General features: G+C 57.2%; 1 protein-coding gene across 3 annotated transcripts; it reads left to right on the forward strand.

Moving 5' to 3' along the window:
• The first annotated feature begins 143 nt into the window (after positions 1-143).
• On the forward strand, positions 144-12,990 carry NT5C3B (5'-nucleotidase, cytosolic IIIB). Of its 3 annotated transcripts, none has more exons than XM_075911571.1 (9): positions 144-299; positions 3,618-3,716; positions 4,507-4,576; positions 5,689-5,735; positions 6,282-6,367; positions 7,597-7,686; positions 8,105-8,267; positions 8,891-9,091; positions 9,433-9,677. In XM_075911571.1, exons 1-9 carry the CDS (start codon positions 162-164, stop codon positions 9,541-9,543), a joined length of 1,005 nt encoding a protein of 334 aa, XP_075767686.1. In that variant the 5' UTR covers positions 144-161; the 3' UTR covers positions 9,544-9,677. The 3 variants fall into 3 exon arrangements, with proteins under 3 accessions (XP_075767686.1, XP_075767685.1, XP_075767687.1); XM_075911570.1 differs by lacking the exon at positions 144-299 and adding an exon at positions 2,367-2,664 and having other exon boundaries at positions 9,336-12,986; XM_075911572.1 differs by lacking the exons at positions 144-299; positions 3,618-3,716; positions 4,507-4,576; positions 5,689-5,735; positions 6,282-6,367 and adding an exon at positions 6,408-6,460 and having other exon boundaries at positions 9,336-12,990.
• Positions 12,991-13,738: the final 748 nt, after the last annotated feature.

Genomic DNA, 13,738 nt, shown 5'->3' on the forward strand with positions numbered 1-13,738 from the left:
GGAACCTTTCCTGCACTGAGCAGCAGCTGGGACGGTTGCCCTACGTCGATGGAGCTGCAATGATAACTTGTTTGGAGACAACCCAGCAATGGGGTACCCTTGGCCACCTCTGATGCCCAGGAAGCACAGCTACATTAGCTCTTGAATGCCAAATATGTCTGATGTTTGAGATAGAAAGCAATGCCTCGGAGTCCGTGAGATTGCATACCAAGATCTATGGAGTCAGTTGTCTTCTAGCTGGAGCTTCTAAACTATTATTACACCCATTTTACAGATGTGGAAGCTACAGAACAGTGTGTGTAAGTGGTGAACCTAAGTGGCTTGCTTAACGCTGCACAAGTCCTGTGACAGTGCCAGGAGTCAAATTCACCTGATTCCACCTGGTGCCTTACCTGCTGGATTGCATATGGTGCCTACTATCCAGAGGGGCAATAGAGTCCAGCAGGAGGCCAGAGCAGGAATAAAGAGTTAACTCCTGACTCTGCCACTGGCTTACTATCTGACCTTGAGCAAGTCACTTCTCTGAGCCTCAACATACTCATCAGTAATATGGGCAGTAAGAAAAGCATGTTACCAAGGATTAGTAAGTGCTTTGAGAGCTGTGAATGGCAACAAGATAAAAATGCAATTTGGCTTTTTTTTTTAATTGAATGAAATTTTTATTTAGGATTGTATTGTCGGAAGTTCAAAGTCAGGTTGCAGCCTGCATGTTTCACTTTTGGTCTTGTGAGATAAGCTAGTTGCCTTAGTGACTGTACTGCAACAGGCTGGGCTTGTGCCAACTACAAACAAAACCTGTCTGTGACAAGCCCTGAGTTGCGGCGGTTACCTCCTGTGTTTGTTCTGTGAATGATTTACAAGATCTGTTTTGTGTCTTGAGGAAGGGGGAGAGCCTGCTGCTAGCAGCAAACCTTGTTACATATGAAGGCCTGACCCAGTGTGGTTTGGAGCACTGCAAAATATGTGACCTTTGACTCCAGTGACAGTGGGTGAATGCTCAGCAGCTCCTGGCAGGACTGGGCGTGCGGTTGCACATTATCAGCTTTCTGTAGTCAGCCCCATCCCCTGCTGGAAGATACAGGGGTAATGCTAGTTCAGTTGGTGTCAGACCTTGAACTGAGGTGCCCTGCTGGCCCCAAAGGGCAGGGATGGAGCACATCCAGATAAGCCCCTGGCTCTCTCAGGGCCCCCCTCAATCCTGTGCTCTCAATGCAGCATTTGCATCCTGCCCCCTAGTTGCCCACCCCACCCCCATTCTAAAACAGTCCTGCCACCTAGCTTAATAAACGGCCTAGCTACCCCAGGGATTCTCAAACTGGGCGGCGGGGGGGGGGGGGGGGCATTGCTATTGGGTATTCAATACATAAAAGTGTGTTTAATGTGTGAGGGTGCGGGGGGGGGGGATTCATATTCAGACACTGATGTGAAAGGGGTCACGAGTGCAAAAGTTTGAGAACCACTGTCCTAGCCCCCACCCAGCTCCCTCTTCTAACCCAGTAGACCCCCACCCCACACCTAGCCCCCAACCTCAGCTAACCTAATAGTTTGACCCCCCCCACTCCCACCCCTACCCCCCCCACCTCCTAGTCCTACCCCGAGCCCCACCTCCAGCCCCCCACCTGTAACCTAACAGACCCCTAATCTAGGGCCGAACCCAACAGACCCCAAGGCCAGCCCAGCGCCCCCCCCCCCCCGTCAACCCAGCCAGCCCCGCCCCCTGCTCGCTCCCAGGCCGGCCCCGCCCCCGCCGCGTTTCTGTTTCTGTTTCCTGGGCGGAGAGAGCCGGGCCGAGATGGTGAGAGGGGGGGCGGGGAGCACTGGGGGAGGATTGGAGGAGGGGGCTTTGGGAGTGAGTAGGGGGGCATTGGGGGCGGGGAGCACCGGGGGAGGAGGTTGGGGTAAGTACGGGGGGCATTGGGGGCGGGGAGCACCGGGGGAGGAGGTTGGGGTAAATACGGGGGGCATTGGGGGCGGGGAGCACCGGGGGAGGAGGTTGGGGTAAGTACGGGGGGCATTGGGGGCGGGGAGCACCGGGGGAGGAGGTTGGGGTAAATACGGGGGGCATTGGGGGCGGGGAGCACCGGGGGAGGAGGTTGCGGTAAATACGGGGGGCATTGGGGGCGGGGAGCACTGGGGGAGGAGGTTGAGGTAAATATGGGGAGCACTGGGGGTTGGGGTCAGTGGGGGAGGATTGGAGGAGAGGGGTTTTGGGGTTAGGGGATATTGGGGGAGGGGAGCACTGAGGGTTGGAGTGAGTGGGGGAGCATTGGGAGAGGCGTACGCGCGTGTGCGGGGCGGGGAGGATGTTATAAAGAATGGAAGCTGCCAGTTTCACTGATTGCAGGGTGTCCCTGGGCCTGGCCCTGGGCCTGGGCCTGGCCCTGGCCCTGTCCCTGGCCCTGTCCCTGGCTCCGGCTCCGGTGTCCTGCACACGCCCAGGGTTGGAAGCTGGCCCCTGCCTAGCTCCCAGTCCTTGGTGCAGCGCTGCCGTGTTAGCGGGGGTGGTTGCTGCGGTGCAGACGCGGCGATGGCTGTGGCAGGCCCCCAGCGGCTGGCGGTCCAGTTTGGTTCTCCAGCCGCAAGCCTGCTGCAAACAGAGCTGTGATGGGAAGTGTCTCGGTGTCTCCGAGGGCTGCCAGGGCCACTGCTGAGCGAATCCAACCAGTGAGAAGAACGTGGGAGCAATTGTGGTGACTGAGAGGGCAGGCTGAGAGAGCCCAGCACCTCTGCTTCCCAGTGTCTGAGTCCCATGCGCGCAGCCCCACAGAGCCAGCTGGGCCTCTGTTCGGCCTGGACAGCAGCAAACCAGCTAAGGCCCCAAGTCTGCAATTTCAGAACTTACAGGATCAGATCCCAAATCGTTCAGGGCTAATGAACCCAGCAGGATTTTCCAAAACCAGTAGTAGAGAAATTGCTTTGATGGGATGGGGACCCAGTAGTGCCATCTTGACAGAGCTGATTTTCATCCTAGGGCAGTGGTTTCCAAACTAGGGGTCATGCCCCAGACCTGGGCGGTGGAGTGTCAGGCGCTGGGTCTCGGTGCTGCATCAGGTGACCAGTGCGGATGCTACGGCAGCTCCCTGCCTGTCCTGGCACCAGAGACTGAGCTGCGCCCCAGAAGCAGCCGGCAGCAGACCCGGCTCCTAGTGAAGGGGGGCAGAGCGCACAGGGCTCTGTGCACTGCCCCTGCCCTGAACACTCGCTCTGCACTCCCATGGGCTGGAAACCTGCTGCTGGCTGCTTCTGTGCACAGCATGGTCTGCAGTGCCAGGAGAGGGAGGAAGCCACCTTAGCACCCCCGCTGACCTGCTGCCTGGGAGCTGCTCAAGGTAAGCCCCTCCTGCCACAGTCCCCCTCCTACACCCCAAAGCTCTCAGCCCCACCCCGGAGCTCTCACTCCAGTCAAATTCTGTTGGGCATCAACAGTTTTCTTCACCTGGGTCATGAGAAATAAAGTTTGGAAACCACGGCCCTAGAGAGAGAAATGCTCCTAATGGGGGGGGGGAGGTGTTTGGGGCGCAGCGTTGAAACCAGGCCAATGAACACCGGCAGTTCTGGTGCCTGCTAGCGGGGGCCTGTCTCCTGGCACTGACCCCTTCCCCTGTACCTGTCTGCAGGTTCCTGAACTGGAGAAGGCGTCGGTCCACATGAAGGACCCCGAGCACGTGAAGCGCGTAATCTCGGCGCTCCGGGAAGCGGGAGCAGACAAACTGCAGGTTTCTCTTTGTGCTCTGATCTGTGCGGTTCAGGGCCCTGGAGCCCGTTCCTGTGGGATAGTTCAGCAGTGCATGGTGGGGGGATCGCGTGCCATGTTGGGGTAGAGCTATTGAAGGCGCTTGTCTAGCCTCCGTTTCCATTAGGGATGTGAACGGGTAACCGGTTACCTGGTAAGCATCACCACCGGATAATGGTAACTGTTACCCAGGAGCAGTCCTGGGGGGCTGCCAGCTCCCAGCTTGCATGGGCTTGCTGGCTAGGAGCTGGCAGCCTCCCTTCCCCTCCAGCTGCTGACTCCACGGTTGCCACTCCAGCCCACCCCTCTTTAATCAGTTATCCGGTTAAACGTAACATTTCACCAGTTAACCAGTGAAACGGGATTTTACATCCGTGATTTCCATAGTATGCGAGTGCCTCGCGACGAGGCCGTTACCCTGACCGTTGCTGCGTGAGGTGGGGAGATGCAGTTCTAGGCGACTTGTCTGGGAAGGCACAGGGAACAGAGCCCGGCCTCCTGTGTTCAGCTTCTGGGGGCTATCTGTATTAAGCCAGTCTGCACAACCCCCTCACCAGGAGGTAAATCACCAGGGCCTTTTTGTGCAGAGGAGGAAACGGGAGGGGACTCACCCAAGTCTTAAGAAGGCATCTGTGTCGTAGCTGGAAGTAGAAATCTGAGCCAGGTTCTGCCTCCCTGCTAGGGACCGTAGTGGCCCGTGCATCTCTCAAAGCACAGCCTGCTGGCTCGGTTTCTGATATTGTCCTTTTTCTCCTCCTCCTTGTGCCCTGCAGGTCATTTCGGACTTCGATATGACTCTGAGCAGGTTTGGCTTTAATGGGAGGCGATGCCCCACTTCGCACAGTGAGTCAAGCAAGCTCTGTGGCCACTAGTTTGTAGCTTATGCACCTCGCTCCTGGCTCTGTGGCCCAGCCGTGTCATTTCTCTCACTTGCACCCATGGGCTGTTGCGAAGCTCCAGCCTTTTCCCTCCCCAACCATCTCATTTGGTACAGCCCTTTTTGCTGCTGAAACTCTGCTCCATGGCTTGGCCATCGCTCATACCGATTGTTAAACCCCCCCCCCCCCCCCCGCTCCTCCCCATTGGTCCAAAATCCCATGGTGCAGATCAGCATCCTCGCTGCTCCAACCCTTCTCCCTACCCCCCACAGACCCCTTGTCTGCTTCCGCCTTGCCTTTCCTGTTAAGTGCCAGCTCCCTTTCAGGGCTGTGTGTGACTGATCCAACCTGCACATCTGGTCTTTTCTCCTGCACCTCCTTTGGCTCTTTACTCACCTCTGCATCCTTTGTGCTGCTTGCCTTCCTACCACCCACTATACTCAGAGCCCCGTCCCACACCCCTTTCTTCCATCAGCTCCTTCTCTCAAGGCTTGTCTATGCAAACATTGACCCCTGGGGTGTAAATCTACCCTGCCCCAGTCTGCTGTGCACTAAGGATGCGTCTACACAGCAGGGCTTAACTCGAAATAAGCTACGCAAAGTGAGCTACGTCAATTGCATCGCTTATTTCGAAATAGAGAGCGTCTCCACGGCACTTATTTCCAAATAGCGCACTCTTCCTCCGACTTCCCTGACTCCTCGTACCATGAGGGTTACAGGAGTTGGAGCAAGAAGTCCTCCAGCCTGTCAGTATTTTGACACTCTTGAAATAACTGCCTGCTGTGTGGACGCAAAGTTATTTCGGAATAGTGCTAGTTATTTCGAAAGAGCGTTGCCGTGTAGACGTACCCTAAGTGTCCTTGTTGCACCTGTTTGCACTTTGCACGATTCTCCCTTCAGAGAGATGCCCTAAAAGGTCCTGAATCACCACTTCAGTCAGGCTCTTTTAAAGGGTCCCAAGTTGGGATCCAAAATCACAGATCATTTTTGCAAGTGGTAACACTGGTATTTCTGTAGGATTGCAAAAGGGCACTCCGGTGTTTTCCCAGAGTTGAGTGCCTGTTTGTGTCTTTCCAGATATCCTAGATAACAGCCGAGTCATTAGTGAGGAGGGCCGGAAAAAGGTACGTTTAGCGCCATGAGATTCCATCTCTTTTGGCCCTACGTATAGTCCAGTCCTCTGCTGCTCACACGCCGTTCGTCCTGCTAGGGGTAGGCTCCTGGGATACAGAGGAGATGGAGCTAGAACACAGCCCTGGGTCAGATGAGATCCCCCTGCCAGCGGAGAGAACCAAGCAAGTTCCCAAATAGCATCTCAGATATGGAAGCACTTGCTGGTGTTCAAGAGAATCTTTACAAACCCATCACCACCCCCAAGCACGGGCCTTTCCTGGCCAAGAGAACGGTGATCAGTGGCGAACAAAGGCCATTGTTTCTGTCCAGAGCCATGTAACCTTGCTGCCGCGCTCTGATGGATTTCTAGAGGAGTATTCAATATGTCCCTGGGGACCCCTAGAAATCGCCATGTTACTCAGCTGTGTAGGGACCACTTTAAGCCGTGATGCATTTGTGAATTCTGCAGATACGCTGCTGGCTTGTGGTTTAACATTTCTTTTCCGAAGCCCTTAATGTTCCTTGCATTTTCTGTTTAAACCCATCCACTCCTCTAGTTAAAAGATCTGCTGCACTATTACTATCCAATCGAAATTGACCCCAATCGGACCATGGAAGAAAAATGTCCCCTCATGGTGGAATGGTGAGTGACTGTACAAGGAGCTAATGCCATGGGATAGAAAACAAGCAGGTAAACAAGAAAACGAGAAAGAAAACGTCCCCTCATGGTGGAATGGTGAGTGACTGTATGAGGAGCTAATGCCATGGGATAGAAAACAAGCAGGTAAACAAGAAAAGAGCGAGAAATTCCGACCTGCTCCCCCTCCAGAACAGAGCTCACGATGAGGCGTGATAGTTTCTCGTTCCTCAAAGTGCGTAAAGCAGCCTTTCTGGTCATGTGCCCAACACAGAGTCAGGTCGATCCCACTACAGCAGCGTTTCCCAATTTTACTTGGACATGGAACCCTTTTCAGCTTGAAAGAATTTAAAGGAACCCCTAGGGTTGCCAAGGTAAAATTTGTCGAGCCAAAAAAAAAAAAAACACCTCCTGCCACAAAAAGGCTCTGTCTCTTTAAGAGGGAGCGGGGAAGTGCCAAGTTCTCGTGGAACCCTTACTTTCGCTTCGTGGAACCCCAGGGTTCCGCGGAGCACCAGTTGGGAAACACTGCGCTACAGAACGGCAGAGCTGTGGACAAACCGCAGAAGCAAGGGGCACCTGGAGAGCGAAGCGTGTGTCTGTTTGTATCAGTACAGGCAGTCCCCGGGTTACGTACGCGATAGGGACTGTAGGTTTGTACTTAAGTTGAATTTGTACTTAAGTCGGAACTGGCATCCAGATTCAGCCGCTGCTGAAATTGACCAGGGGCTGACTACAGGAAGCCCAAGGCAGAGTTGCTCTGCCCCGGGCTTCCTAAAATCAGCCGCTGATCAGTTTCAACAGCAGCTGAATCTGGACGCCTGGACAGAGCAGCTGGGGTGCTGCCCGGTAGGTCCCCGCAGCGCTGAGGTGCGGCGCTGCGGGGACCTACCGGGCAGCGCCCCAGCTGCTCTACCCCAGGCGTCCCCAAGTCAGCCGCTGCTGAAACTGACCAGCGGCTGATTCCAGGAAGCCCGGGGCAGAGTAACTTGGGTGCCAGATCCCCTGGTGGTGGACACAATAGAAATGCATCAGTTAAGTCAGTGCTACCTCAGGCCGCCTTTTCCCCACATCGAGCCTCGTGTGTGAATCCGAGAGCAAGCTGAAACGCTCCTGAAGCAATAATTAGTCGGACGGGGTGGTGTTTTGGTCACTGCTCCGGTCATTTCCCTAGACTAGATCCTAGACGCTCCCGGCCTGTCAGAAACGAAGCTCCCTTTGGTCTGGATTTCCAGGTGGACCAAGGCCCATGATCTCCTGTTGCAACATAAGATTCTGAAAAGCGACATAGCCAAGATAGTCAAGGAGTCGGAGGTGATGCTCAGGTATGGGCTTGGGGGGAGGGTCTCTGCGATTTTTGGCAGCTCTCTCCCTTCCCTGTGAGAGCATGTGCCTGTGGGGGCAGAGCGGGGGAATATTGACTAGTCAAAAGACTATCCAATAAGCAAATACTTATTGGATAGTTGACTAGTCTTTAACATCCCTAGTGTGTACCAAAGAGGGTAGAAGTCATCCCATACAAGGCCCATGCATGGCTAAGTCCCTAAAGGCAATAGACATCGTGGGGCCCTTTGGAGGGGGCTGACTTTTCCCCACCGTGCAGAAATGGTCAGTAAAGTTTATGCCCTTGGCCACCAGAGCCTTGATTTCAGGAACTCTCCAGTCCCTTGGGCAATGTAGAACTTGCTACCCGACAAGTGTCCAAACTCCAGTAGGGATGAAAGCATTTGCCACTTCCCTCAGGGACGGAGTCGACGTGTTCTTTGACCAGCTCTACCAAAGCAACATCCCCCTGTTCATCTTCTCGGCCGGCGTGGGCGACATCCTGGAGGAGGTCCTCCGACAGGCCCAGGTGTTCCACCCGAACGTCACCGTGGTGTCCAACTACATGGACTTTGATGACAAGGTGTGTTGTGCGGCAGTGGCCCGTGATTTGGTTGCGTTAGCCCCGAGTGTGGGCTGGGGGTAGGGATGTAAAATCCTGTTTCTTTGGTTAGCTGGTTAAACATTGTTAACTGGGTAACCGATTAAAGAAGGCACGAGGAAGAGGGAGAGGGGGGCTGGAACATACCTCCCTTGCTGCAGGCGTGGAATGCTTCAGCCCAGCTGGAGCAGCCCCCGCCTGTGGGGTGCCTGGACTCTGGATGCAGGATCCTGTCCACAGTGGGGCTAGAGCTGAGAAATCTCTGGGTTCCGCGTCATCCTCTTCCTCCTTAGCCGGAGCCCGGGCACTTTCTCTTCCGTTGCCTGGGCCGCTGGGGCCTGATTCTCAGCGACTGCCTTGGGTGGACGTAGGGAACATCCCTGGTCGTCCCTGATCCACCCCCGACACCGGGGTCTGCTGCGGTTCCTTCCCCTTTATGCTGTCAGAATGGGGCCAAAGTGGCGGAAAATCAGGCCCTTGGGCAGCGTGGGAAGTAGGTTTCCTAGCCGGCTCTGTGAAGAGCCTCTCTCAGAAAGGAAGGGTTGTTCCTTCAGCCCCGCGACAGCCCAGGACTCATCCTGACCCGCCCGCTCTTTGCTGCGCAGGGCGTCCTGAGGCAGTTTAAAGAGCCGCTGATCCACACCTTCAACAAGAACAACACGGTCCTGGAGGGCACGGAACCCTTCCGGCAGCTGAGCCGCAGGCCCAACATCCTCCTGCTGGGGGACTCCCTGGGAGACCTGAGCATGGCAGACGGGGTCGCCGACGTGGAGAACATCCTCACGGTCGGGTTCCTGAACGACAGGGTGAGCGCGAGGGCAGGGGAGGGGGGACGAGCCTGCGTGCAGCAAGGGCAGCCTGTCAGCTGGCCTGGTGTATGAAACGAGTTTCCTGGGCCTCAGCCCAGTTCCCAGCGGGAAGGTGTCCGCATCCCAGCTGACCCCCTTGTTCTCCAGCTCGCCTGCGCTGCATGGGGCCCTCCCTGTACGGCAGGGGGCAGCGCCAGTCTCTAGGGTTGGTGATTGGTACCTTTCACCCTCAACCCTCCAGTGCTGCTTTCATGGGGCTCCTGGAGTCGTGGGCGTAGCAACCGGCCGTGCTCATTATCAGCTGCTAACGTTGCCACCCTCCGGCGGCTGCTCCGCAGGTGGACGAGCGAAGAGGGAGGTACCGGGATGCCTACGACATTGTGCTGGAGAAGGACGAGACGCTGGACGTGGTCAACGGGATTCTATGCCACGTCCTCAGGGAGATCTGACCTGGGAACCTGGGACCCTGACTCCCGCCTCTGCGGATGGTGCCTGGGACCCTGCTGAGTCCATCTCGATGCCCTCAGGAACTTCCCTCACATCCCCAGGCCTCCCCCCGGGCTATCGGCATGCCCCTTTGTTCATCAGTCCTGGGATTGCTGGAGAAACATGCCGCTTGCCCCAGCTACCTCCTCCGTGGCTCTGCCGAGACCAGCCCCGAAGCGGCGCTGGTCCCGGCCCAGCCCACGACAGCCCCACGTCGGCGTTTGGGTGGAGCCGTTCGGCCAGCGGCCTGGCTGGTGCTGCAGATCAGGGCCCCGACTTGGGGTGAGCGGGCAATGTTGGGGGGTCTGAGCCCTGGGGGTGCTTCTCTCCCCGCCAGCTGGCCTTGCAGGGGGGGGAGGGAGAGGGATAAACACACTGGCCTGCAGACCCCATTGAAATGTCCCCCCCCCCCACCTCTCTCGCGGATTGGCGTTGCCATGCTCCACCCTCCCAGTGCTCCCGCTGGAGAGCCCGGTTGAGACATGGGCGCTTGCCCCATTCCAGCCGCAGGGCCGGATCGGGGGTTTCCCCAAGCCCACCTGGCTCTCCAGACGGGGCGTGGGAGCTTCCCTGCTCTGGTGCACCAGCTGCAAGTGGCATGGGGGGCTTGCGTTCCACCTGGGGAGGGAGTTGTGGCATGGGGACTTGCAACCCCCTGACCCCCTCCCCTGCTGGAGCCCTGGGCAGGCAGAGTGGGGCAAACGCTCCGGGGCAGGCCCGGATGCTAGGTGCATGGGCCACCTAAGCCCACCCGTCATTACCACCCTGCTGCGTGCAGGACTAAGGTCTCCTGGCAGAGTGGGGGGCAAACTCCTGTCAATCGGTTCCTTCTGCCGGGGAGCAGGCCCCGGGGGGGGGGGGGATAGGTCTATCCCACAGCGTTCAGGCTGGGGCGCCCGGGTTCAGCTGCCCAGCAGGGCTGCAGCCTGCCCTCTACTGGGGGGTGCAATTAGCTGTGGAAACCCTCCCAATCCCCTAGCCCCGCAGGCTGGCTTCGTCTCGCCGTGTCCTGCTCCCTCTGCCTGCCCTCCTGTGTGTGTCGGGGGGAGGAGGGGAGGTTTCAGAGGCATAATCCCCACTCGTCCGTGCACCGACCTGTGGGGGGTTGAGCCGGGAGCGGCTCAGCCAGCGGAGTGGGCCCGGCGCTGAAGGGCGCACGTAGGAAATGGAGCTTGGGGAGGTTCTGGCTGCCTGGAGCATTGCACGTTGGGTTTGTGAGCTGATTGTGCCGAGGCAGCAGTGCTCACAGGGGCGAGCCGCTTGTGATGAACAAGGGGGGGGTGGGTGTTTGTGGGGGGGTCTGCATGGCTGCTGTGCTTTGCTGGCAGGGGGAGGGGCTGGGTGGCGGTGTGCCGGGGATGCCAGTGGGAAGCGGCTCTCACTGGAGCCATGAAGCCGCTGGCCAGTCGTGCTGTGCTGTGGAGGGTAGTCGGTCAGCATGCTTGCCATGTGCAGGGCAGGGTGTTGGGGAGCACGGGGGCTGCAGTGTGTCGGGAGGTGTGTGTGGGGGAGTTTACAGGCCGTTGGCAGGGCAGGCGGGTGACGGGCGGCTTTTTGGAGCACGACTCCCACTCCCCCCTGGGGCTGGTTCTGGGGACTGAGTGCAGCTCTGCGGCCGGCAGAGTCAAATCTCTGAGCACGAACGTGCAGGAGACACAAAGCCACGCAGGCCCCTGAGACCTGGCTTGTGGGTTCCCTGCTGGGGAGCCAGTCCCGCTGGCCCAGGCAGGTGTCCTGGCTTCCGCCCAGGCTGCGGCACATGGCCACAGGGGGGCTGCGTTTGCTTTAAGCATCGGCCTTTCCGGAGGAGCAGGGCACCTATGTCCCTCCTGCTGAGTTCAGCCCCCTGGCCTGGGCATGAGAGAGCTGCCTCGCATGGCCATCTGGGCTCTGTCTTAGTGGCCCTAGACTCCTCCCAGCCCAGGGGTGAGCAATCATTTTTGGCCGGGGGCCCCTTCAGAAATTTTTGAAGTGGCCCCAGGCTGCTCTGGAAGGGGCGGGGCCTCAAGCAGAAGGGGCGGAGCCAGGATACTTCCCTGCTTCCCCACCCATGATTGGTCTGGGGGTGGGGGAGTGTCTTTGCCCCGCCTCCCACCCCAACGTTCCCCTCTAGGCACCCATGCCCCTGGCGCTGGGAGGAGACTTTGCACACTCCTCCCGCCCCCAGGCCAATCAGGGCTTGGGGGTGGGGAGCGCGTGAAGTCTCCTCCCGCCCTGCTAGGAGTTCGTGGCGCTTCTAAGCACCGTGTATTCCTGGCAGAGTGGAGGAAACTTCATGCCCTTCCCCCCGCCCCCAGGCCCTAATTGACCTGGGGGCGGGTGAGTGACAGAGCCTCTGCGAGCCGGATCAACCCTTGTGATGGGCCAGATCCGGCTAGTGGAGGCCCTTCCGCCCACCCCTGTCCTAGGGGGACACAGACTCTTGTACTTGGCTGCTGGATGGGGGGGCAGATGGTTGCTTATCAGCTGGGCTTCGCCTGCATAATGCAGACCATGTGGGAGGGCAGATGCTGTTCCAGACCCCCCCCCTTGGAAAACTCCATGGCGACGTCTACACTGGCACGATCTTGCTCAAGAACTCTTTGGCGGTAGAGTTCTTGTGCAAACACTCTTCCAGAAGAGAGCGTCTACACTGGCACGTGCTTTTGCGCAAGAAAGCGCCGATGGCCATTTTAGCCATAGGGGTTTCTTGCGCAAGAAATTCACGTTGCCTGTCTACACTGGCCTCTTCTGGAAGAGCTCTTGCGCAAGAGGGCTTCTTCCTGAGCGGGAGCATCAGAGTTCTGGCACAAGAAGCCCTGATTTCATAACTTAGAAGGTCAGTGTTCTTGCGCAAGAACTCGCGGCCAGTGTAGCCAGGCAGCAAGTTTTTGCACAAGAGCAGCTGCTTTTACGCAAGATCGTGCCAGTGTAGACATATCCCATCTCCTTTCGCACTGGGCCTTTTGGGGAGAGCCAGAGGCTTGTGTTACACGACAAGCAGCTCCTACTCCCCCTCCCCCTCCCGCCGCCAGTCTCCTCTGCAGGTGGCAAGGAGCTCACTTCCTGGTGTGCAAATCGTTACTAGTTCTGTTCCTGGAGAGGTGCCGGCCTAGTGGCTGTCTCGCCGGGACCCAGACTGGCGTTAGCAGCCCAAGCCCCTGCATGGTTTGGTAACCAATGGCTCCTGTCATTTGGCCTGCAGGAGCTGGGCTGGCCCTCTGCCTCGCTGACTGAGTCACAGTGGGGTGTCGATTTCACATCTTCCAAGTGCGGGTTTTATTCTGTTGAAATAAATACTTTCGGTAAAGCCGGCGTGCGCGTGGTTTGTAGCCAGGTGTGTGAGCTCTCAGTACAGCACTGGCAGGGGGGCCCACCGAAGCGCACACAACTTGCAGAAGAAGGGGAGTGAGCTAGTTCTTCTGTTCCAAAAGGGGAAACTGAGGCATGGGATGGTGATGTGGGTTGCCTGAAGTGTCAGCACTAGGGATGGCAATCACATCGCCTGACTCGCTGCTCTAACCCCTAGGCTGCTCTGCTGTATCTGAGAGATGCCCACGAGTAATGCAAAGACCATCAGAGATCGCTGCTGCTCCAGCCCCATGGCCATAGGAACATCAGCATTCCCTGGCGGGGTCAGACCTGTGGTCCATCTAACCCAGCGTGCTGTTCCCAACACTGGCTAGTCCTGGCTAACTTCGGGCAGGAATCTGACCTGCCCAGTAGCCAGCATCTCTCCCCGCTCGGCGTCCTGGGGGCTTTTGAGGCTGGAACCAACTCAACTAAAAATCTTTACATTTTTATCCCACAAGCGAAATAGGAGTCAACCGTATGACACTTGCAAAAAAAGCAAACATGATTCTGGGCTGCATTAACAGGAGTGTTGTGAGCAGGACACGAGAAGTCATTCTTCCGCTCTACTCTGTGTTGATTAGGCCTCAAGTAGAGAATTGTGTCCAGTTCTGGGCATCACATTTCAAGAAAGATTTGGAGAAGGTCCAGAGAAGAGCAACAAAAATGATGAAAGGTCTAGAGAACATGAGCTGTGACGCAAGGCTGTAAGAATTGGGCTTGTTAGTTTAGAAAAGAGAAGACTGAGAGGGGACATGATAGCGGTTTTCAAGTATCTAAAAGGGTGTTGCAAGGAGAAGGGAGAAAAATTGTTCTCCTTGGCCTCTG

Source organism: Pelodiscus sinensis, chromosome 29, assembly GCF_049634645.1.
Source record: "Pelodiscus sinensis isolate JC-2024 chromosome 29, ASM4963464v1, whole genome shotgun sequence".
Lineage (NCBI taxonomy): Eukaryota > Metazoa > Chordata > Testudines > Trionychidae > Pelodiscus > Pelodiscus sinensis.

Bases quoted from the DNA above. Each gene is read 5' to 3' on its own strand.
- NT5C3B (XM_075911570.1), top strand. From the start codon at position 2,605: ATGGGAAGTGTCTCGGTGTCTCCGAGGGCTGCCAGGGCCACTGCTGAG. The intron at 5,736-6,281 runs GTACGTTTAGCG...CCACTCCTCTAG, and splicing joins GTGAGGAGGGCCGGAAAAAG to TTAAAAGATCTGCTGCACTA. The intron at 6,368-7,596 runs GTGAGTGACTGT...CTGGATTTCCAG, and splicing joins TGTCCCCTCATGGTGGAATG to GTGGACCAAGGCCCATGATC.